This window comes from Trichoplax adhaerens, genomic scaffold (assembly GCF_000150275.1).
Source record: "Trichoplax adhaerens TRIADscaffold_1 genomic scaffold, whole genome shotgun sequence".
In the NCBI taxonomy this organism is placed as follows: Eukaryota; Metazoa; Placozoa; class Uniplacotomia; order Trichoplacea; family Trichoplacidae; genus Trichoplax; species Trichoplax adhaerens.
In genome coordinates, this window is record NW_002060943.1 from 6,034,649 (window position 1) to 6,060,643 (window position 25,995).

General features: G+C 33.4%; 3 protein-coding genes across 3 annotated transcripts; 1 reads left to right on the plus strand and 2 right to left on the minus strand.

Annotated features, from left to right (window-relative positions):
• Nucleotides 1-280: 280 nt before the first annotated feature.
• On the minus strand, nt 281-2,872 carry TRIADDRAFT_63505 (uncharacterized protein; the record flags this gene model as incomplete). Its single annotated transcript, XM_002108679.1, has 7 exons — nt 281-815; nt 922-1,062; nt 1,207-1,299; nt 1,390-1,448; nt 1,660-1,750; nt 1,934-2,119; nt 2,285-2,872. The coding sequence occupies 7 exons, from the start codon at nt 2,870-2,872 to the stop codon at nt 726-728; spliced, it is 1,248 nt and encodes a 415-aa protein (XP_002108715.1). The 3' UTR covers nt 281-725.
• Nucleotides 2,873-6,692: 3,820 nt separating this feature from the next.
• On the minus strand, nt 6,693-14,721 carry TRIADDRAFT_51944 (uncharacterized protein; the record flags this gene model as incomplete). The annotated part of the gene is made up of 22 exons (XM_002108680.1): nt 6,693-6,804; nt 6,932-6,965; nt 7,039-7,087; nt 7,125-7,250; nt 7,383-7,458; nt 7,540-7,879; nt 8,028-8,155; nt 8,256-8,381; nt 8,456-8,788; nt 8,923-9,004; nt 9,085-9,566; nt 9,659-11,091; nt 11,192-11,343; nt 11,412-11,503; nt 11,808-11,890; nt 11,972-12,074; nt 12,176-12,208; nt 12,399-12,532; nt 12,758-12,886; nt 13,069-13,123; nt 13,338-13,516; nt 14,575-14,721. The coding sequence occupies 22 exons, from the start codon at nt 14,719-14,721 to the stop codon at nt 6,693-6,695; spliced, it is 4,428 nt and encodes a 1,475-aa protein (XP_002108716.1).
• A 5,689-nt stretch (nt 14,722-20,410) lies between these two features.
• Nucleotides 20,411-21,313, plus strand: TRIADDRAFT_14428 (uncharacterized protein; the record flags this gene model as incomplete). The annotated part of the gene is made up of 1 exon (XM_002107901.1): nt 20,411-21,313. A coding segment is annotated over one exon (903 nt), but the record flags the coding sequence as incomplete, so codon positions are not given.
• Between the last annotated feature and the right edge of the window lie 4,682 nt (nt 21,314-25,995).

Genomic DNA, 25,995 nt, shown 5'->3' on the forward strand with positions numbered 1-25,995 from the left:
TGGATATACCGTGTAAAATCAGTAATACCGAAATAACAATTTTAGGCTATTGAAATCAAAGAGGAGCTGCATTTTGGTGACCATTTCAGCAATATACCCGCATTTCTTGTGATTGTACTAAACGCTGTCAAACTTTTATAACTCCAATTTAAAGCAACATACAGTACCAGTGCATATACATTATAATTGAGAGAATTCTTAAAGCTACCGACAGATAGTGGTCTGAATTGTGAATTTATATTACCCAAAGTGCAATTGTAATGGCTTTCGCATCAGTACAATCTGGCCTTTATTTCGAATACGCGAACGAGTATCCTACAGTAACACTAATCACTTAGCTCACGATTATTACTTAATTTCTAAGGATGGCCAAAGAGAATACAGTTAAAAGGATGTAGTAAAATGATACAATGTTCAAATTATGAACGCTTCAAAATTACAGATATATAATTATAAACCAACGTCAGGTGTAATCCTTAGTACACAGTGAGATAAAAATTAGATGCGCTTCTCGTAAATAATACCTTTTACATTGCACGGGCATGGCATAATAACACACCGTAGCTTATTACAGTATTTGCAAAAAGCAGAACGCAATTTAGCAAAATATCATAATGTTATTTTAGGATATTTTGTATGTGAGGGACAATATTCTGTCATAGCTTGGTAGTATGTAAAAAATTTTTAGCGTGCAATGATGAAACTTAGTAAATGTTGATTTAAAATTATCGGCGAGGATCCGTTTCTTCACCGGTACGGATTTTTATTTTGTCGAATTGGTTACGGGCAGCATCTCTAACTTTTCTTTCATATCGCTAAAATTTAGGTTATCAAAAATGTTTTACTTAAAAAAATTTCGCAACTGAGACTTGCCCCTCAAAAATTCCTATAAAGTAATTAATAGCATATTTTAATATTTACCTCTAACTCCTCCGGGGTCATTCTTTCAAAATCCTTGTCTTCGTTAAATGTTTCCCAACCTTCATCTTTTTTAAATTCCGCTTTCTTAGTAGATTTGATAAATTCGTCCAACGAGACTAAGCCGTCTTTGTTTACATCGATCTATATCCAAAGCAAATACACTTATTATATTATCTTTCACACATACTATTATAGGGAATGCTGTAAATTCTTCTTGAAAACATAACATGTAAATTGCTAAAATGCCTATGCACGAAGACTACTAAAGATAGTTTACTTAGATACCTCAGTAGATACATGTTGCCTCATACGTTGTAATTCTTCTTTTAATTCTCTTTCATCATATGCATCTTTATGATTACCAACTAATTTGGAAACCTAATTTAACAAATCATCAGGTTTCAGAAGATTTGAAACAATTATAAATTGAGCATCAGAACTCAGATTAGTACCAAGACGATGCCTAACCTCTTTTCGGAGAACGGCTTCTAATTCGACGTTATCTAAATGTCCGTCACCGTTCGTATCTAAAATGTCGAAAAGTGTTGATTAGAGAGGGCTGAGATTTTCTACTAGTTATATAGCCGTATCCACGCAATACACTTATTTCCTAACTAGATATATTTATATCAAGGCATCTTTGAAAGGATGAAATGGACATGGGTTATTTGTAATTAATTTATCCACTATTTTGTGCAAGGTGTAAACAATACTTGGTGCGCATATATAGCTATTTACCATGAAGTCTAAAAAATGCATCAGGGTTGAATTCTTGATTTTGGAAGCCATCTTCTTTTTCCCACACTTCCTGTAGTTGTTCTTTGCTACCCTGTATGTAAAGTAGGTGGTTTAAAATATTAATATCAGATAATGAGTTAGAGCAAATAGGCATTAAGTATATCGTTTAAGTTAGAACAGCGTCTATTAATGCTCTTAGTAGTCGCGAGGACTAACAACATTACTGACTACATTGTCTAAAATTTATTCTTTAATTGGTAGGATGATATCATACCGGATGATGCAATTTAGGATGATCTTGCATATCCCGCAAATGCTTTGCATAATTGTCTTCGGCAACTTTCTTTTGGTCCGGATTCATTTTCTCTAGTTCTTTCTTTCTTAATAACTCCTTTTCTAATTCATATCGAAGGAATGCCTTGTGTCTTACATCATCAGTTTCACGTAATTTTTTGTTTGCCTGTATAGCGAAATTATAATTTAGTCTTTCGATTAAGACGATACAGTACCAACATATAGTACAAGGAATGGTGTCCGGTGTGAATAATTAATTGGAGAAGAGTCAACGTAGCTAAAGTGACCACTGAAATTTACAACCGGTTGAAGATATCTGCAATCAACTTACCTCCTGTAGTTTTTCGTTCAGTTCTTCCATAGTGTACCTATTATCATCACTATGATGCAGGCGAAATGATTCTGGATGTTCTTCGCGTTCGTTAGCTTCCTGAATTTGGTGTTCTAAATCACGTTGATGACGGACTTGATCATATTCTTGGTCATCGAATCTATCCAGCATTTTCTCATCGAGATCGCGGAAAGCAGGATTAGCTAAATCTCGACCAATAACATCATCATCTAAACCTTTGAACTTGTTGATTAAATCCGGTTGATCTCTTAGAAATTGGAAGGTATCGTCATAATTTTCTTCTGGCTCTTGATGATCAGTATTCTGTTGATCAGTCTTGTGTTGATCCATGTTTCGTTGATCAGTCTTGTGTTGATCCATGTTTTGTTGATCATGAGCCATCTTTGAATCGAGTTGTACGGATTTATCAACGCCAACATCTATCTTGGTTTTCTCGATATTGGTGACATCTTCTTTAGGCACTTCTTTAACTTTATCGGCTTTCACCGGTAATCGTGGTGGAGCAGCATCGATTAAGATTACAAGTCCAACCGTAATCAATAGGATAACGCTAACTAACTTCTTCATCTCTCCTGTAAAGATATTGTCCCCAACATACAATAAATGTCATTAAATTAGCAGGAATGAATGGTTAAGTTATTGATCACTCGTTACAGTACAGTCTTAATTGTTGATAGCATTCAATCGGATTAAAATGATAAATCCATTTTTTGATGATATCATGGATCAAGGGTAAAAAAAAAATGATCCGATTGAAGACACTATTGAAATCTAGATTCATTGATTTGCTAAACTATCATTTGAAAAATGCTTGGCGACATCATTATGCGTGTTCTCCTTCCTTTTACAGTAGTAGTACACGAAATTTACACGCTCTTTAATCCAATTAATCACTAACTTAACTCCTTCCAGTAAAATGAATCTCTCTTTATTGAAGTTTTATGCTATAATAATCACTTTAAGCAGTTATGGCTCACTTACTGATCAATCCTTGGCAGTCTTTCCTTCACCGAAACTAACAACGATGATGATGATACGACGGGTGGAATATCAAACTCCAAATGACAACGTCGGAGCTTTAAAACCAATTAATATTCCTCTCACCCAGGTACTTGTACTACCCTGCTGTGCATATAGTTCAGTATAGACGTAAGTGTTCTACTCTCGTCATCCAAATGCAATTGGCTCGTTTGATTACACGCACGCGCAGTACCGATGATGATGCAGGCAGATTTTCCACGGTACAGTACGGTACAGTACTGTGCTGAGTTTACAGTGTAATGTACTGTACTCTAGCGATCGAATACTGTACGGTATTGTACTGTACAGTGTACAGTACGTTCTACAACAGTACTGTAGTAGTATTTACAGTACTGTACTGTACAGTAGTTGTCGTCGACTTGTCGATGTTAACGGTACAGTAGATTTGGATGACGTGGCATACTGGACAGTGTACTGTGCACTGTGTGCAGTATGGTATACAGTAGAGGGCCTCTAGTCAGTGGACGTGTCAAAAAGAAAGTGGCGTCTGTACGTCTGTACCAGTGCAGTTTGAGAAAATTCCCCTAGCTATTCAGTTATTATTGAACTAATTAATTTGATAATAATAAATAAATACTGTAAATCGTTTTCACATCCTTAGGATAGGCCAGATACGGTATAAATTAAACAGTTTAATCAATAGTGCTGGGAAAATTTTATTTTACTGTTAAAGCTTGAGCCATTGCTCTATACTAAATTGTCTTGAAGCTTATTTTCTCCCTATTGCACCGTACTGTACTGTAGTTTATTTTGATGACAACTTTAATGTAACATTATGAAAGTGTGAGCCAACGAAAATAATTTAATAAATATTATTTTGCACAGCACTGAACTGTATTATGGTCACAAGCTATAGCATGCCTAACCGGCAGCATCTCCCCTAAATTCCCAGGTCACAACTTTAGCTGCCACTGCATTGGCGTAGAAAACTATATTCATAGACCTCGAAGTTCTACAGCTTCATACTATAACTAGATCCTAGTATCTAACCTTAGATTTTTCTTGCATCTTGTAGATCTACAGTATAGACAGTATCTGACTATATAAGTATAAAGTATCTAATGCACAGGTTACACCATTGATCTTCACTAAATGAAAGTTCTTATGGCTTGAACAACACTTCTTCTCAGTTAAATGACATTTGAAATCAATGCGGGATTGCAGTAGACATTATAGCGAATATCTTGAATATTAATTTGGTATAATTACTTTTACAAATTAAATTTTGATCATTTCACTGCATAGATTGATATAAATAAAGAAAATGAGTTTGTGAGATTGCAACATCATTTCGGGCATTGACCATAAATGTAGTACTTCATGCTCGGGTTGAATATGGCCGTACGTTGATAGTGATATATAGGTTAATATACATACTGAACTGTAAAATGACTAGCAAAATCATCAGCCACTCAATTTCTAGTCGGTATATGCGATATCACTCCATTAAATATAAAAACCTAGTTAACCTCGAGGATTGACAGTGAGATGTATAATACTGTATCGTAAAATGAAATTGCAAAATCATCAGCTACTCCATTTCTAATCGGTAAAGGCGATACTATTCCATTAAATATGAAAACTTTTAATACCGGATAAAGTTATATAAAATTGTATACGCTCATGGCAACTCTAACTCACTCTAACGTGCGTCTAAAAAAAACGCGTATAAGAGTACTCTTCAACTTCAATATGTTTTTGCATATTTTATAAATTTTATATTAGTGAGTTTTTGTTCCGTTGGTGGAACTTTGTTTATATATATGTATATGTACTGTACCAAAAGGATGTGATTACGTACGGGTACACTCTTATGCGTATATAATAAATTAGTTTACTGGTACGATCGCTGATTATGGCGGTCCTTCACAGATACATTACCATAATCAATATCGCATTAATAAAAGTGATTATTTGTAGCGCAATTTGCTATTCCTGTATCGATATATCTGTCATGTTTTAAATATTTTACTTTAATCAGATAAATTAAACTACGAAAGTCATCTTTATTACAAAACTACTCTACATATACGAATTAGTACAAGATGTTGCATAATGTACATCAAAATTGAATATATAAGCTATATTCATCTGATAAAATTCATGACACCGTTTTTAATAGACTCGAATCATGGTAGCAATTTCATTGTAATTCAGATACTAAGCCATTCTTATCTTGAAATAGATTCTCAATTATGAAAATGAAGCCGTGTATAAGAAGCAGTTTGAGTACTTCAACACAAAAATTTCAACCATTATTATTGACTGTAAATTGAGACACAATTTACGAACCTATTTTCCTGACCAAGTAAGCTGTAAAAGTATGGGTGCACAAATAATGGTTCGGTAACATACCTACATGTATTATGTAGCCAAAATATTCACAGCGAATACAATAATTAGCAGAAAAAATCAAACACAGTATCAATTACAAAGAAAATGCTAGCTATATTCGCAACTGCATATGCGAATATAATGGGGTCATATATAAAGAATAATATTATAATGACCGAAATATTTCATCATCTAGCCCTAGTTGTCCAAAATATATTGGCGTCATATCAAGTATTGTCTATCTACGAAAGAACATTCTGCGGTACAACGATAAAATTTAGACAGAAAAGAAAAATTGAACATTGACGAAGGATCATACATAAATTTAGAATGATAAAATAGATTTTTCAATGGAATTTAAAATATATTCAAGATTTACGTTCAATTGTATTCAAGTATTATATTTATATAAACAAAAGCGATAAATTTAAAGTCTTTGCAGACGTATTATGTAAGGTTTTTTAGATCAGATTTAGTTTGTAAACGTTGTCGTATCGACTATCTATGAATGAATATAAATTTCTATCACTTGCAAAATAACACTCTATATATAGCTAAGGAATTAATAACGCTCGGTACTGTATGATATCAGTGTGAAACAGTACTGTACAACTCGTTAGCACGTTAGTAACATGATGTTGCCAAATAGATATCACAATATTTTATAATCTTACAAATATAAAATGTATCTATGTAAATAAATTGAATATCTGTATGTATATACATTAAAAGAAGATAGGTTTTAAATTATTAAGGCGAAATAATTTATAAATTTCCCAATGTGTTTCTGGTTCTTTCAGCATCAATTATGCCTACGTTATTTTTTGTTGCGAGTATAGTCTTTCTTATATCTACAGTGCCCAAATTATTTCGCCTTTGGACAGATCCTCCAACTTTATTTGAGAGACTTTTTGTCAAACAAATTCGACATCCTAACTCAGGAACACATATCTTATGAAAAGCATGACCTATACATAAAGTATTAGAGCAAGCACAATTACAAACAATACCATCAAATAAGGTAAGTGAAATGTTGCATAATTATACCACAGTCAAAGGCAGCTAGTCCTTCTATATGTGTAGAAACATCCTCAGTTAACGGAACCTGGCATATAGGACAGGGACTATATAAAGTCAAAAAGCAACAGCAAATAACAGTTATCAGAAATTCACTTTCTTCTAAGATCGTTATAATTAGATGATAAATGAATAAGAAATAAACTAGTTTTTTTATTCTATTAGCTGTGTTACCTTTGTATATCTACGGTTGTTCCCCACTGACAAGCTTTATTAAAAATAATAGTGATATATTTTAGCAATTAGAATGAAAATTTAAAATTAATGAGAAGTGCGCATACCCATATTTTCAGGTGACCGAAACATTTTTGCCGCTTCCTCGTAGTAAGCCTGCAATATGGATGATCATCTTTATTCTGCAACTTACATTTAACATTGCAATAGTGATCGAAGTATAGTAACATAGTTGCACGATACAAACCATTAAATTCGGATCTTCTAAATCTTGCTTAGAAAGATTGCTAGCTTTCTCTACCTCATTTATAGCGAGTATCTATTTTGTATGAAGTTATTAAATTGAGAAAGTCTTAATCATCATATAAAAATTGGTTAAAATGAGACTACTCCAATAACGATAAATTAGGCAGGATAAAATCGTCATTAAAAACTAGTAAGTCATGCTTACATGGTGCGGTAAAGATTCACTTTGTTGGAGCCAATAAAATGCATCTACATGTTCAAGGATTTCGTAAACTGCAGATCTAGTAGTAACGATTCATACAGTTTTAAATGCAAGATCAAAAAATTGATGAACAATTTCAGAAAATACTTTTATAGCTTACTCCTCTTGTTTTTCAAGTACGGCTATATCCATTATTTTAGCGAAAAATGTAGAAGGCAAGTAATTGCCTTCAAGTTTCAGTTCGGAAAGGATTTGTAATGCAGTACGTGAACCTTGCACATTTAACAACCGTAAAATGGCATCTTCCCAGGTTATACTAACAGACCAAAAAATACCATTATCCAAAGTGATATTCTCTGGCAGCTGCTTATTGCAGCTTAAACAGTGCAATGTGACTGATTTGATTTCTTTCCCATCTTCATTTCGCAAGTGGAGCTTTCGATACAAGATCAACTTTCTTAGGAATAGTGACCAACTTTCTAAGTTATCAACTAAAAAATCTTAACAACAAAGTTTTGAACTATTTTAGTTTTTGCGTATTAGAGATGTACAGAAAATTGCTATAAAACATGAAAGAACTTTAATTGTTTGCGTATCACAGGAAATTATACCGGATGTGAAATGCATTCTAAAATCTATTGTTCTAACCTTCCTTGAATAGTGCCTTATCCATTTTATTATAGATCAAATTGGCATCTCCTAATTGTGTAGCACACGCTACCGCTTCATCTAACATTTCTAAATGTAAGCATAAACGAATATATCCAATCCAGTATCTAATAAAGTAAATAAATGCCAGTTAGACTAAAAGTTTTCTTAGTGAATTCTATATTTTTGAATAATTATTCGAAAGCAGTCATTAGCAGCTATACTTACCCACTAGTTCTGCAGACCTTAAGTAAACTTCGTTTGGTGTGGGATGACTTAATTACATTTAAACATAAATCTAACATTTCATCGATGAACTCTTGTCCTCCCCAGCTGTAAAGATGAGCTCCACTCCTATGAATGAATGGCATGCGATGTATATTATCAAATAATATTAATGAAATTTAAAGATAATCTTAAACACCGACCTTGGATGACTACACAGACATTTCAAAGCAATTTCTGAACTATTTTTTGCATCCACGTATAGCATCGCCTCGAAAAAGAATACCACGCTGTCGTGATCGTTGCAAAAGCGTCGAAGTGCCTTCTTTCTCAACTTTAAGTTTAATGGTATATTCGTCCAGTAGCGAGAAAATGCTTTGTAAACAGTCGATATCTGCTCTTCTTTCTCTTGAAATGAATAAAATTCTACTTCATAGATTCTCATCATAAATAACTGAGCAATTTCCCAAAGATCAATATTTGATCGTACACTAGATAATAGTTCAGATATTATCATCGGATCTTCTTTAATTTTTCTAAAAATAAAAAACACATGCAATATGTAAGAAACTAAAAATAAATGGAGCGATAATTTTACAGATATCCGTATTTTAAAGCAAGCATAGGAGTCCTATGACTGATAATTATAATCAATTTTTCTGCGACGCACCTGTAAATCAAATATAGTAGGTTTAATTCCTCTCCATCTGCGTTCCTTAATTGTTTCGAAAGTTCTTGTCTTACTGTTATACCTACAAATATGATTAATCAATACTGAAAATTTTACCTCACGATGAAGCACTATAAATCTGATGCGATATTTTATCCTTACCTTTACACAAACAATTGATAAGCGCCTGATATGTAATGGTTTTGTGATTAAATCGTAAAGCTAATGAGCCCCGTACGTGCTTCAAGTCCAAGAGATAAAAGTACCGACATAAAAACACTGCAGCTTGAAAATCCTGGATACTATCATTATTCCAGTCACCATTAGGCGATGACACATACTGAAATAGCGATTTCTTGTCGATACCTTGATCACTAACAGGACTACCTAAGGGCTGATGGTAAACACAAGTGTCAAATGCGAGAGTAGTTAGATATCTGATGTCTTCAATTGCTTTCAAATCAAAAATGGTTGGATCCAGTGGCATTCTAGTAGATACTGTGCACTCATTCATATTAGGACGGTAGTCTGTGCACGATTCCCCATAAATTTCGTAGATTTCATCTAATTGTGTAAGCCATTCGCTAATATGGCAATAACTTTCCTCAAAATTGTATAGCAAATTACGATTTTTTAATTTTTTCCTATAAGATTAAGATTATAAAGAGCAATGTCATGATACAATGGCCAATCATTTAAAGCTAAGAACATTAAACAGTACTCTAACGCTAATTACCTTAATTGTATAGTATGACTATGAAATTTTGCAATCTCGGCAGGGTATTTTGAGCTCGGATGGTAGATTTCTGATAAGAGGGATAAAGCATTATCGGTACAGTCTACGTTTTCTTTATCTTCTCTTTTGAGCTGAACGTCTCTGGGGACATCATTAGCAGGGGTAATACTTTGGTTTTCGGGAGAAGAATTGGAAAACTTTACTGTAGGTTCGCTTTTATCATATCCGTTAGTTTCTCTATTACTCTCTTTCAATTCGGCGTTACCATTTAGATTTTCATCGATAATCTCAGGGTTACTATCAGCCTTGTTGCTGTCGGTTTCCTTAATCTTTCTTATAGTAGTACTGCTGTTATCAGCGGCTAGATTAATCTGAGCAAGGTCTTCCTTTAAATTTTCTTCGATGTTACCATTATCATCTACTACTTTATTCCTTGATTTTTTGCCAGGACGTTTTTGTTTTACAGGAGTAAGTTTCTTCGGTGAAGCAATTGTCACGCGAGTAGATCTTCCTTTTCGTTTTACCCTCTCGACTACAATTACATCAGATTGATCATCGGCATTTAAAGACTGAATGTTTGTTCGATTGCTAAATTCTCCAGGAGTGTCCTTTACCAGAACTAATACATTTTCAGTAGTATTACAGGATGGATTATCATTCTTATCACTATGTGTATCTTCAGTTGTTTGTAGAATCGCCGGGGTAGCAGATGGATTGTCAAACACGGTACTGGGTGACTTGTCCAAAATTGCCGAACTGAACGCAGTAGGTGCTGTGTCCTTCACCGCATTAGGAGAACTTTTGACTTCACCATCAACATCTGTTACGGAGTTTTCTGTAACCCCAGTGTCGCTAATAGATTGATCATTATCTGCAGTAGTAATAACTTGCTTTGGGGTAGTAACTGATGCATTATCACTATCATTTAAAGCAGGTGGTATCTCAGCAGCCGTAGCAGAGCTAACAAAGAGTTCCTGATGAGTATAATTCTTGTTACCGATAGCTTTCATTTTATTGCTCACTAGCGCATTTTTAAATTCTCCAGTTACTCGATTTTCAAAATCAAACTCCCCATCGGCTCGTGATGATAAGTCGCTTATAATTGATTTTGAATCTGACATGAAACTTTCTTCTTCCGATGGTAGAGCTGCGCTACTATCCGATTCATCGTTTGATACGGTATCTTCCTGTTTAAAGCCCAAATAACGAGATGGATATAGGCCTTCTTGTTCACTCTCGGAGTAATATGATGTATAACTGCCTAATATTCGCCTTTCGCTCTGTGACTGTGCAAGTTTACATAAATCTTCAAGCTGTTCACATATTAAGGGATCTATATCCTTAACCATATCCTTCAAGTTTTCTAACTTGGAGGCAGGCAAAACAGCTCTAGTGAATTCTAACATTATCCTATCGTTGTACTTGCAAGCAATCTATATATAAAACAATTGAATGCGTTTCAATTCAACTTGTCTATAGATATTTTAGATATTGGTGATATTCAATCTCTGAACTGTTATATCAACAATTTACCCAAGCAGCCTGCTGCCAAAGACAGTTATCAATAAGTTTACTTATGCTATCTTCTGCTGATATCATGGTAAGCTTAACCACGCTTAACTGCTCGCTAGAGTCCGATAATAAGACATAGGTTTCACGGCCGAGAGTAATTACGTCGATAATACCTATTAACAAAATCACTTCTATTCTAAGATTTTAATGCAGATTTAATGAGTAAACAAAATGGATTTACCTTCATAAGCGTTATACCATCCTATAACTTTGACAGATTGTGGATCAAAGACGTATAGCATAGAAGCAGCCCAAGTGATAATGAAACGATTTCTAAAATAATTCCGTTGATCGTTGCAAGATATTGTAGTTAATTTTACAAACGGACGAATATAATAAAATTCCGAAATTAAAATCGATGAGTAAGATCGTTATAATTGCTACTGTATATTCGTCTAAAATTCGCACCTAATCGGTTGTAATTTTGCAAAGTTCAATGACTGTGGATTCCAATTCCCATTAGAAGAATCTTTTGGTATTTGAAAATGTCGACTAGCAAAAATAGGTTAAATGTCAGTGTTGCTTTTATGAAAATTGACTGAAATACTTTTAATTTATGATGATAAAATCTACTAACTTGATGCCTACGATAGGTAATGGTGGTACAGCTAATAAGTTCTTATATTGCTGTGTTGATAAGACCGTTCCTTCAAAATCGACCTAAAATCAACAATAATATCTGTATACTAAGGATAAAAATTACCAATCAGTAATGTGTATGAGCTTTAGGGCAGAATCTACCTTCCATAATCTCGAGCCAGGCCGGGCACAATAAATAAATGGAGTAGCATTTTGCGATCGGTCATTAGTACCATGACAGAAACAGCCTCCGTACATTCCGTTCCTAGATTGAGTAATTGTTCCATATAAAATGTAGACACTAGAAACTTTTATTTTGATATCATGCAGAGTCTAAAACCAATGCATTATTGGAGAACTACTTACCGCGGTTTTTTGCCTACTTGGGCAGCTTGTTCACTGTAAGATAGATTGTATGAATTAATATTTGATAAAGCTAAGAAATTTTATTTCATCAAATCTCCTACAGATTGCTCGAATAATTTAAGTGGCTGCTCTTTTGATTTATTACCTATTTGCAATTGTTACCAAAATATATCGCCTCGTTTAGAGCGATCATAACTCTTTAAACTAGAATTAATGATCTTACCTAAGAAGGTTACAGATATAGCACTGAGTTATTGTGGATACCAATAGTTTATTTGAATGGAAATCTAGCTGGACTATATAATTTTCGTTGCGCATGATAGCCACGGAGGAACTTAATGATAATAATCTTGATGCCTGGAGCATTACATGTCATGTCCAAGCAAAATATTTTATTTAGATTAAGATTACGATGAAATTTATTATTAACTGACGTATACCTCAAAGTATATTTTTATCAGTTATGAAATGATTTATGCGTAATAATATTGACATTATATCGTAACGAAACAAGTTAAATCTGGGCATTAGAAGTAAATATCTAACGCTAAACGTTATGACAGCCTATTTATAGTAACCTACCTTTCCAACAGGAAATTTAGTAATCGACACCTTGCCCTTATCATCCCCAGTAAATACACGTGTACTTTGTTGATCCCAGCATAATGCTGTAATAGTTGCTCCTTGATGTTCTTTTTCTATGCATAATAGCTTTAACGTTGTGAAAAAGGAATTAAAGAGAGATCGACAGATTCAATCCCTTACTGGATGCATTTGTTTAATAGTATTCATTTCTTAGTCATGGCACAGCAGACTAGTCTTCTTTTAATAATGTAATCACTTCAAAAGTTGAACCAGCATACAGTAGAGTTATATCCAGACTGTGGTCTTACCTTTGGTTTTAATTTGGTGTTCAAATTGAGCTGCCAAATGTATATCAGGCCATCTCTGCAAGGAAAGAAATGTTATTTATGATCAATAATTGTTGTACCATCTTACAATTACGTCAGAGTAGATGTGTATAACAAAAAATGTGTAAATACTTGCAATTAGACGATTGCATATTACAATGAATTGCACTGATCTGTAAGTAATTTCATAATACACTGCACAAATTTAACTTTGTGGTCGTAGCTAAAAATAATAGATTTATAGTACTAACCGGGTGCCTACGGCTGCATAGGCTTCATTAACTGATATCTTGACAACAGATGCACATCCTTTCATGTCTTTATGCGTCAGCAGTTGTCGGAATCGTACATTGGCTCTTCCAAAGCAGTAGAGTGCTGCATTGTTGGATCCCATGATGATATAACATCGTGAAACAGCCATACAGACATACTGTAAATCAAATAACATACGATCAGTTAACATTGGTTCAGAGTCTATTATCCTCACTTAAGCTTTACATTCGATAATGGCATCGTAATGAAGTTTCATTGTAATTCATTTAGATTAAATCATGGCACAGCAAAGCTATCGCAATCGACAAAAACAAGTAATCAAGGTGGATTTAATAAATGATTGCTACTGCAAATTGATAATGCCAAATGAATTTATGCTTGTGCTCATAATATCCGATTAGTTAGATATCAATACTATTTTCATCATTATTCGTGTTGATTTTTATGCAAACAAAGTCATTAAGCGATAATGGTATATGGATGTATATATACCATCAAGCTTTAGCTTTATACCGTATGATGCCTGCTACAGATTTAATTATGAAAGAAATGGAAGTACTTCGGACTGATGATACAAAATCTTTGATAGAATGATCACTGCCATTACAATTGATAACCATCGAAAGTAATGAATGAGTTTATGTTTACGTACGTCCACACAGATAGTAATGCTAATTAAGTTGTCCGTTTGTTGAAGCTATTGCATCTATATGAATATTTGGTCAATCATCCATACAGTACAGTGTAATATAAATTGATTATGGGCTGTTTTTTCTTAGGAATGACATCATACTTTTATTACTAGTGGACATTATCCGTGCTTTGGTGCACTCTGTACTTTTATTTCCTTTCATTCTCTAAGAATGTATCATGACTAGATCTGAAAAAGGCTCAGTTCAATTTAATGCTGTTGCTATTGGTCTAATCATGACTTTTATCGGTTATTACATTTTATGACGTCATGATGTAGTCCAAGATGGTTCCAACATGAGTGTAAAACTCAAATTGAAATGTAGCGACGAGTGTGCAGTGTAGCCTGCAGGTTAATGACAGTACAGTTAGTTGACAATAAAATGAATTAATGATCGTAATTTTGTTGACGATAATCACTATCCTAGAGAGGTGGTCTATTTAAGTACAAGTACAAACAGGCTTCGTAAGAGAGATGCCATCATTTCAATGTTCTGAACAGGCATGAAATAGTAAAATACTTACTTTTGTCCGAATTGACGAGCGAATCGGTGTCATCAGTTCATCTAGCATACCTTGTTCGAAAAGTATGTAAGGCGTTGGACGATCAGTAGTTACTGTTGGATTGGCAACAGAACTTTCAGAATCAGAGTAGCCAACCGAAGAAGCCATGATTGTTATCAACGAGAGATTGTTACTATGAAATTAAGCTTCAATCAATGGTTTAATCGTCGATATGACCAAGATATCAATAGTTTGGTCAATGGTGGTAAAATGAATTAGGTCATTGATCTCGCTTAGCCAAGCTGCTGCTAGCATCCATTACATCATTCTACAATACTGCTGAAATTGATGGGCTACTATTACAACAATACACCATCACAATCCTACATCCGTGTCAAGGTGCAATCATCCACTATTGCCAATCTCTCTGAGTAATGCCACTACTTGTTGCAATAAGCTATAAGGAAATGCGTGATCGTTGATCGAAATTAACTTAGCAAGTTGGTTGCCATGCTTTCATCCTTGAAACTTTGATGGAGACTAGCCGGGTGCAAGTGAGCGCACAGTAATACAGTAATACAGTAATACTGAACACAGAGTGGACAGTACAGTACAGTATGATAGTAAGTACTGTACACTGTACAGTGTAGTATACAATCCATTCGACCGAGAACATTTTCTACTGAACAGCTATGAAATTTTGGACGATTTTGGAACATTGTACTCTTCCAACTACAGTACCGGACTGATTGTAAAGTATTGTACTGAGTCATTGCGCGTGATTTTCCTATGATGACCAAATGACTAAACAGTCCTTGGCGAGACGATAGTGACGCTGTCACACCGGTTGTGATTATAGTCGTGCATTGGACAAAATGATCTGCATGAAACACACTGTCTCAACCTTGCTTGCATTCCTCGACTCATCAATAGCAAGGTAAACAAACCAATTGCATGACAGATTTTGCTTCTAGTCATCTACTCCAATGATGATGAACATTTGATACTCCATCAATGGATATCAACATTGTAGTTGTCTACAGGTCCGACTAGTAAATCCTGTAGTAAAATAATCCAGTCCGAGATTCTAATCATACACAGTCTCTGCTTGCATTCCTCGACTCATCAATAGCAAGGTAAACAAACCAATTGCATGACAGATTTTGCATCTAGTCATCTACTCCAATGATGATGAACATTTGATACTCCATCAATGGATATCAACATTGTAGTTGTCTACAGGTCCGACTAGTAAATCCTGTAGTAAAATAATCCAGTCCGAGATTCTAATCATACACAGTCTCTGCTTGCATTCCTCGACTCATCAATAGCAAGGTAAACAAACCAATTGCATGACAGATTTTGCATCTAGTCATCTACTCCAATGATGATGAACATTTGATACTCCATCAATGGATATCAACATTGTAGTTGTCTACAGGTCCGACTAGTAAATCCTGTAGTAAAATAATCCAGTCCGAGATTCTAATCATACACAGTCTCTGCTGGCATTCCTCGACTCATCAATAGCAAGGTAAACAAACCAATTGCATGACAGATTTTGCATCTAGTCATCTACTCCAATGATGATGAACATTTGATACTCCATCAATGGATATCAATATTGTAGTTGTCTACAGGTCCGACTAGTAAATCCTGTAGTAAAATAATCCAGTCCGAGATTCTAATCATGCACAGCCTCTGCTTGCATTACTCTACTCATAGTCAATGATAATGTAAACAAACCAATTGCGTGAGAGATTTTGCTTCTAGTCATCTACTCCAATGATGATGAACATTTGATGCTCCATCAATGGATATCAATATTGTAGCTGTCTACAGGTCCGACTAGTAAGTCCTGTAGTAAAATAATCTAATCCAAGATTCTAGTCATACACAGTCTCTGCTTGCATTACTTTACTCAGTCACATTCAACGATGGTGTAAACGAACCAATTGCATGAGAGATTTTGCATCTAGTCATCTACTCCAATGATGATGAACATTTGATACTCCATCAATGAATATCTGCTTGCATTACTCTACTCATAATTAATGATAATGTAAACAAACCAATTGCATCAGACATTTTGCTTCTAGTCATCTACTCTAATGATGATGAACATTTGATACTCCATCAATGAATATCAATATTGAAGCTGTCTACAGGTCCAATTAGTAAGTACTGTAGTAAAATAATCTAATCCGAAATTCTAGTCATACACAGTCGCAGCTTGCATTAATCTACTCAGTCATAATCAACGACGGTGTAAACGAACCAATTGCATGAGAGATTTTGCATCTAGTCATTTTACTCAAACGATTATGGACATTTGATACTCCATCAATGGATATCAATATTGTAGTTGTCTACAGGTCCGACTAGTAAGTCCTGTAGTAAAATAATCTAATCCAAGATTCTAGTCATACACAGTCTCTGTTTACATTACTCTACTCACTCACAGTCAACGACGGTGTAAACTAACCAATTGCATGAGAGATTTTGCATCTAGTCATCTACTCCAATGATGATGAACATTTGATACTTCATCAATGGATATCAATATTGTAGTTGTCTACAGGTCCGACTAGTAAATCCTGTAGTAAAATAATCCAGTCCGAGATTGTAGTCATACTGTACACAGTCTATGCTTGCATTACTCTACTCATAGTCAATGACAATGTAAACAAACCAATTGCATGAGAGATTTTGCATCTAGCCATCTACTCAAACGATTATGGACATTTGATACTCCATCAATGGATTGTAACTATCTGCAGGACTGACTAGTAAGTAGTCAAACCATCTAACCCAAGATTATAGTTATACACAGTCTCTTCTTGCGTTACTTTACTCAGTCACAGTCAACGATGGTGTAAACAATCAAATTGCATAAGAGAGTTTGCATCTAGCCATCTACTCAAACGATTATGGACATTTGATACTCCATCCATGGATATCAATACTGTAACTATCTACAGGACTGACTAGTAAGTAGTCAAACCATCTAACCCAAGATTATAGTTATACACAGTCTCAGCCTGCGTTACTTTACTCAGTCACAGTCAACGATGGTGTAAGCAATCAAATTACATAAGAGAGTTTGCATCTAGCCATCTACTCAAACGATTATGGACATTTGATACTCCATCAATGGATATCAATATTGTAACTGTCTATAGGACTGAGTAGTAAGTAGTAAAATAATCTAATCCAAGATTCTAGTCATACACGGTCTCAACCCTGCTTGCATAACTCTACTCAGTCATAGTCAATGACGGTGTAAACAAACAAATTGCATGAGAGATTTTGCATCAACTGAAATGATTACAATATAAATATTTGCATCAATGGATATCAATATTGTAGCTAACAACAGAACCGACTAGTAAGTAGTAAAACAATCCAATCTAGAAGACTTAAAAGCGCTGAGGAATAAGTATGCACTTTTAAGAGGAGCGACGTAAACTTGTAAGAAGATGACTAATAGTATCGTCCAAAATGCAGCAGCTCTGTCACTAGCTGAAACCGCGACATCCGTTATAGCATTACTTTACATAATTATAATCCACTAGCGTAAAAACGGCACGCAATCGATCTGCATAAAATTAAGAAAAAATAGTCCATATTTCAATATTTTATACAATCTGTTACGTAGCAATTGTTCAGTTCTCATAGAAAGGACGGGTAGAGTTAGATCATGGTATTGAAGCGTTATCATACTTGAAAATAACATTTTCGATGGCCTCTTCAACTAAATGAACGAGAGTCCCATTGAAAACTGTTTCAAAACTGATTTCTGCCTATCATGTCGGTTTTTATACAAAGCTATTCCTTACTATAAACTGGCTCTAGTTTGGTCTGATCTGCAGTTTAGTATGAGAGAACCAAAACAAGGGATTTATATTATATTTTATTTTATAATCAACCAACAAAATAAAATATCAAATCTTTAAATGATAGCTTGGAGTATTGAAGAAATATCAAAAGAGATTGCATGTAGGCTCTATTTTAGTAAAAGCAGATAGTTAAAATATCAAATGATTTACAAAGCGTTATCGATATAAGCGCTATTAGTGCTGTAATAGCAGAATCACCAAATGCTCGGATAAATGTCGTCTACAAACGACTTGGAAGCACGTAGACCAGCTAGAAGCCTCGTTTTATTCTTGAATACTGTACCTATCTAGTAGCTCATTTGGATTAATTCAAATGCCAGTAAAAATGTTCCTTTGTGTATTGTTTCCACTACATCATATTATACATTAGTAGAAAGAGACCTAGACGACATATACTAAACGCATGCAAATTATATCTTAAAACAAATACGGTACTCTAAGTAAAAGTAAGCGGCTAAAGCCTCTATTCACTTTTATAAGTAAGTATACTCAATAGGCTTCAAAGAAAAGACAGCTTCCGAACGGCTTACTCTTAGTCATGAATCGATATTACATTAACGAATGATCATTATTCAATAAAAGATTCCTACGCACAGACACTAGGTTACGGCCCATAGCTGGAAATAAAATAAGGACATTGACAGCAACTGCTCTTATAAGACAGCAATTATTTTACTATTTAACTTAAAATAGTATCATTTATTAATAGTTATTTTAGGGCATAGATATCGTAGTCCATCATTTCTTAATAAATAAGTAGAAGATCAGCCGACCAATAGACATTACTAAGGACAAACAACAAAAGACTCCCTAGTTGCCATTGTGAACACATTAATATCGAAAATCCTTCAGAATTGTCATCCACATGGTGTCCACTGTTTATGAAAATTTTTAATTAAATACATACAAAACTTCCTATTTCTATTTCTTCAAGAAAGCCGTGAAACTTGAAATGCAGAATTGGATACATTGTTGAGTCCTAGTAGTTTAAGCATGATCTAATAGTATGCATGCTGTAGTGACCGGCGCTGTTAACAATTTAACCGCTACTTATTTGAAAGCCATCTATTCCCAGCTGTTGCGCTTCTTCCTATAAATAAAATGATACTAATCAAGTTACAAGTTTAAACAGATAGAGTACATGTGCGAGTATATGTACACAAAGGTACAACGATTTTTATCCGCTACGCTAGTCATCCTAAGGATTAAAAGTAAATCTCTATAAGGTCAATTAAGCCTAAGTAAGAGCGAGTTGAACATGACCCCAGAAAGGTAAAAAAAAACGTTAGAAACACCGTCCAGTGGTTCTACAGTAATGTTATTCTGGATATAAATTATTATACAAGATCGTAACTTTAGCATTGCTATATGCTAAATACACTAGTATCTCTTTACTCTGGCCTTCTTTATTACTATTGTCAAAATTTAATAATTATTCAAGTCCCTAGCTATCGTATACTATCATCGGTGATAATAATTGCTGATAGCCAAAAATGAAGATTCTTACAATCAAAAGATCTCGTACCGTCAATATACTTAGCAGCATTTTGTTATTAATGTTATTTATGCAATTACATAAAATGTTTACTGATCGCCAACTCATAGACCAAGCTAAAGATTGGATCTATAAATCGCATCAAGTTTCTCCAATCAATTTAACTATCTTAAGCTATAATGGACAGCGGCGAAATGTCCATGCAACTCCTGGTATAACGGTCAAAACCATGACGAGAGATAAAATTCCTCAATTACCACTTTATCCCCTCCAAACCAATCCAACCTACTATGGCAGTATGTTTAATACTATGGAACGACAACCAAATTGTCAAGATCTATCTCATCGATCAGCATCAGAAATTAATTATGTCCGGGAAGCATTTCGCTTGCATCAAAATAGAACGTTTCTATCGAATGAACTTTTAGCTAAAGAAACCCAATATTGTCAAAATCCAATTTATCAATCTTATCCAAATATATCACTAAGTCAGGAAGAGAAAGAGTATCCAATTGCATTTACTTTAACTGTCCATAAGAATGCTGAACAAGTTGAAAGATTATTACGCAGTATTTATATGCCTCATAATTATTACTGTATCCATGTAGATAACAAATCATCGCCAGCGTTTACACAAGTAATGATGAACTATGCTAAATGTTTCCGTAATATTATTGTATTCAATTTAATTTCAGTTATACCAACGACCTATTCGCGAATACAAGCTGATCTATACTGTATGGAAGCACTTCTTCTTCATCATCACAATTGGAAATACTGGATTAATTTATCCGGCGATGATTATCCATTAATGACAAATCGAGAATTAGTCCAATATCTAAAAACACTAAATGGCCAAAATGATATTGAAACTTTAGTTGCTGCTCATTTAAAATCGAGATATCAATATCATTACTATTTATCAAAAAGTGGACAATATTTACCAAGTACTAGATTTAAATCCCCAATATCGTTAAATAATGTTAGAATTTATAAAGGCGGATCATTTATCGCGGCTACGTATGAATTTTGTCAATTTGTTATGAGTAATATGACAGCAAAAGCAATCTTAAACTACTTTAATGATACTTTTCTACCTAGTGAAAATATCTGGGCAACATTGCAGCGAATCGACGGTGTTCCAGGTTCAATACATTTCAATCAATCATATCGAACTAAAGCTGTTTCATCAAAATCTCGCCTAACTAATTGGGGATCAACACATTGTTACGGCTGGTGGAGAAAGGGTCAATGTACTTATTCAGTAGGAGATTTAAGATGGCTATTTGATAAAAATCATCAACACTATTTATTTGCATCTAAATTCGATATTAGGAGAGATCATGTTGTAATGGATTGTATTGAATTAGATAGAAGAAATCGCATGAAGCAAGAAATCGCTAGCACAACGTTTTAAGAGTATGTTTTTCCTGGTTTTGTAATCATGATTGATAATGTTTTAAATTTTATTTCTAATTAATTAGAAATTAGCTATTATTCCTATCGCTAGTCCATGATTACTACAGATACAGCGTCAGATAACTATTTCTAGCATGATACCAAGTTATAACCTATATACGTATGATAGCTTACCATGTTTTTTATCTATCGAATATGATTGCACTATCTACCACTAGTAAGTTCTTTCAAGAATATAGAGTCACTGAAACAGATATGTATTTCGTATCCATTAAACTTATTCTATCTATATTAAACCAGATATCGAAATGGATACGGTCAATGATGCAAACATTGGAATATTCTTTTCAAGTATTTGAGCTAACTCTTCGATCGAAGTTGGACAAAAACTATCCTGTAGTTAAAAATCTGGCTGTAAAATTAATCATTCTTACTAAAAATTTGGATCACTAGACACTATACTATTATATCTTAGATCATATTCTATAAAAAGTATTATTGAGAGAGTCTGTACCTTCATTTCTACTTTATCTATAGCAATATGCTGCACTTATTTATTTCATCAATCGTTATCGACGAATCTATCTTATGGTTTGAAAGGGTTAACCATTACTTAAATCTTTAGCCTCGTCTGCAATCAAGCTTTTATCGCTTAGACTCTCTTTGTAACTGCTTTAATTTAACAAGATTTAAATTTCGCTAGCTACGATGCTTTTTTTCAATTTCGTCAGTTGACATCTAATAATTGCTCTAGCTAAGTTTATATATTGTACTTAGTGTACCATTATGTAACCTACAGATACGTTTTCTTGTAGGTTTTTATAATTTGTATGTTACTTTTTATTGCTACTGTTAAGATATTTTGAATTCATATAATAAAAGTATACCCTGCTGACCCTACTAGCTAATTTCTAAAGATTTTTCTACCTTTAAATTCATCATTTCGTACGGAATTCTACGAGAAACTATCATACCAGCCTATAGCAATGTTTAGTATTACGTGTTGTAACTTAAATTTACTTTTATAGCCACTCCTATTTCAGATCATTTCGACGATACAAGTATTATTTACAATATCAATATCGACGTGAATAAATGATATTTCATAAATTCTAAGATTTAACTACAATATATATAATACATTAAGCTACAATTAGCTATCATTATCTAAAACTATAGCCACATTTATTACACCTTTATGTTATTATAACTGACGGATCACATTTATTTGCACTTTCGCAAAAGATACTACATTGCTTCGTAAGTTAGAATATACGAATTGAAATCTAATTTTTTCTATAGCTGCAATTAGCAATTAGAATCATGTACCTTTTAGATCGAACTTTAAAATATAGTTTTATATTAATATTATAAACAATAAGGCTACTTCAAAGATAACTGAAGAGGATAAATGATGTCAGATCATCGATAAAATAAATTAATGCAGTTCTGTAATAAGAGTTGAGAAAAAATGCCTACTAAATCGATATGGGCGTAAATGCTTCAGAGTACATATGACATATTTCTGGATATGAACTACGAAGAAAATTATCATGTTTACTGTTATACAACAGATTTAGATAACTTCTTTACTTAATTTTTAGTAAATATCAAGCAGGTAATACATAAAAATATACAGTATATTACTGTGCATCACTGTGCAAATGTGCATAGTTAGATGGCTTATTCAGTTAATTCTTAAGTAAGCATTAGGCAACTAATATACATACACAAATATCGTATATAATACTACGTATCATTCCTGATAGTAACTACAGTATAAGTACACGCATATTCACAAAGTTATAAACTATTCTCTAATCCCTTTCTTTCGACAAATTGTTAATTTAATCATTATAAATAATTAACTCCTGAACACATTATACCAAACATCCATAAGATTTTCGTACTAGCGCATTTTTGATTTCAACTTAGAGGCTATACTTTTACTTTTACCGCTATAAAGTCGAATAATACACTCCAGTTAAACTACTTTGCAGCTACCATCTTGATCTATCTGTTACTAAATTAAGAATTGTTAAGGTATCTACAACCATCATGTACTGAAGTTACAGTTATTAAAGAGATCGAAAACATGATCGACATGTACGAAAGCGTACATCAAGTATGATGTGAATAGAATCTATTAATAGAAACTATGTTAACTTACTATCGGGACACGTATGTTGCGAAATTAATCAAGCCATATAATTATTGGGCTATTATGAACAGTGCGAAGTTAAATAATTAAAAACATTTAGTAAATACGTTTATCTATTATCATATTGAATTTTAAAGAGTAAAAATAGAATTTTTACACATTTTTGAATACCAAAGGCAACGAATTCAGCTTTGGCTAGAAAGAAAATATCAATATATTTAGGATTATTAGATTAGTATTGACCAAAGTTAGCATTTTAAAATGAAGATGCTGCATAACATCCAGTACAGTACTAAACTGCATGTAGTAGAAATCGCTGACTATGTGGAAGATTATTAGTAGCTGTTAGTGAAATATATGCGATTTACTTCATGTCAATAAGGAGAGAAAACGTTAGATAAATGCAAATAAAGAATTGATATTCTAAACAGTAATAATTATTTGGCTATAGGTATCAAATACATATTTTACTTATTTCCAACGCGAACTAATTAGTAGTTTTTACTGTCTTATTTTGATTATAGCCAGCTACATCTACTGCAATCATGTTCACACGATTAGAGAAAACACATTTGCGTAGAAGCGTCCTAAAATCACGAAATCGAAATATTAAGTAAAGCAATGGATCGATAGCAGTATTGGAAAATGGAAGCATGCCAATCGCTTTTCTTATTTTACTTGGAATAATTATCTTATTAATATTATCATAAATAGCAGCTCCAGCAATAACGTAGAAACTAAACACGCTTGTTAACGCGATAAAAGTCAATGTAATCTGAAGTCTTTTATCAAATACAGATCGGAATTGTGACCTAGAAATTGTTGTAGATTTTCTTAACGTAACTATCATATGTATATACAATATAAAAGCAGTTGTATAAGCTATGAGAATGTAAAGTAATTCCAATAATCCGAGAATAAAATAAATCTGCTCCAAATCATACAACCCAAGACATAAGTTTGAAGTTCGTTCAAAAGTATAAGGGGATAGTTTCCTCTTTCCAATATTATCAAATACAACTATACCGGCCGCTATAATAATACCAGCAATCCAAATGATACTAGTCAGAATTTTACTCTTTTTAATGGTTAGCTTTCTTCTATTATACGGGTAAACAATTAGCATGAAGCGATCGACCGCAATAAGAAGCGTCAATGTAGATGACATACACAAATAAATCTTTGAAAGAAATTGTGCGAAGCTGCAAGCCGTAGTCTTAAACCATTCATTTTTTATTAAAGAATAACTTACATTAGCCAAATGCTGATACTTATGTTGATAATATTGAGTGTAATAAGCATCAGAAATAACTATTATTGTAATATAAGTAACACCAATAAGATCGCAAACTAATAAATTGAAAAGTAGCCATAGTGAAGGTTTTCTCATATGTTCGCAGCGGTCTCTTCCAATTGCAGGAAGCTTACATGTAAAACATTCCGATATAATTATATATCCAATTAGAAAGAGATTTATGGGTAAACCAATTAGAACAACAGTCAGAGCTATGATTCGCGAAGAATCACTATTCATAAAGGGAGAATATAAGCTGAAGTTGGACATTCTTAAAATGAAACTCCGAGACGTAACATTAAATTTCGAAAAGATGGTTATAAAAGAATGCAGCAATTGTTAGAACAAAGCTGCACGTTTACTTTCTTACGATTTTTATTATAAATACCCTTTCTCTAGTCATGATCAAATTAAATTTTAGCACCATCTATAAAAACGTCATTAAATCTTTATTTAGTTATGGCTATTATCTAGCTATATCATATTTGAAATTTATGGCATTAATAAATCAATTATTTTGATCCTTTCATTGTCTAACCACTTTTATACCTATTCAAATAACTAAACATACAGTAAATAATATACAGTAGTTTATAAACGTCATTTTACCGGTGAAGGAAAAAAGTTTTTATCAACGTAAGCAGGCATTGATGAAATTGAGACGGAGCGATGTGAAAAAGAATGAGACCATACTATGCTTAGGAGAAACAATCATTTTATATCAAGGTTTATGATTTAAATTTTGTACAAGGGTACTGTTTATTATAATCACAGAATTCATAATTAAAATAATGCACTATAGGTTTATCATAGTTAAGAATTCAAGCAATTTACTGTGATAAATCCTGTGTTTAGTGAATATTAAAATTAAGCCTTGACTTATTATTTATTATGTTTACATATGTATATGTTAACGGCAATTTGCGAAATCAGGCATCTTGCAAAATACTTGAAATACTTTAGGTATTTTGCAAAATGCCTATAATGAATATCTGTATTTGAAACCATTTACATTTATATTATTTAAATCATGTCTCTATACCGTATATAAATTCTCTAGACAAATAACGAGGTAGTATAGACATCAATGCAGAGATAATAAATAATAAGTCGGAATTCATTTTTAATATGTTAAGCCAATAGATTGAGGTAGCACGTGTGAGCAATTATTCTG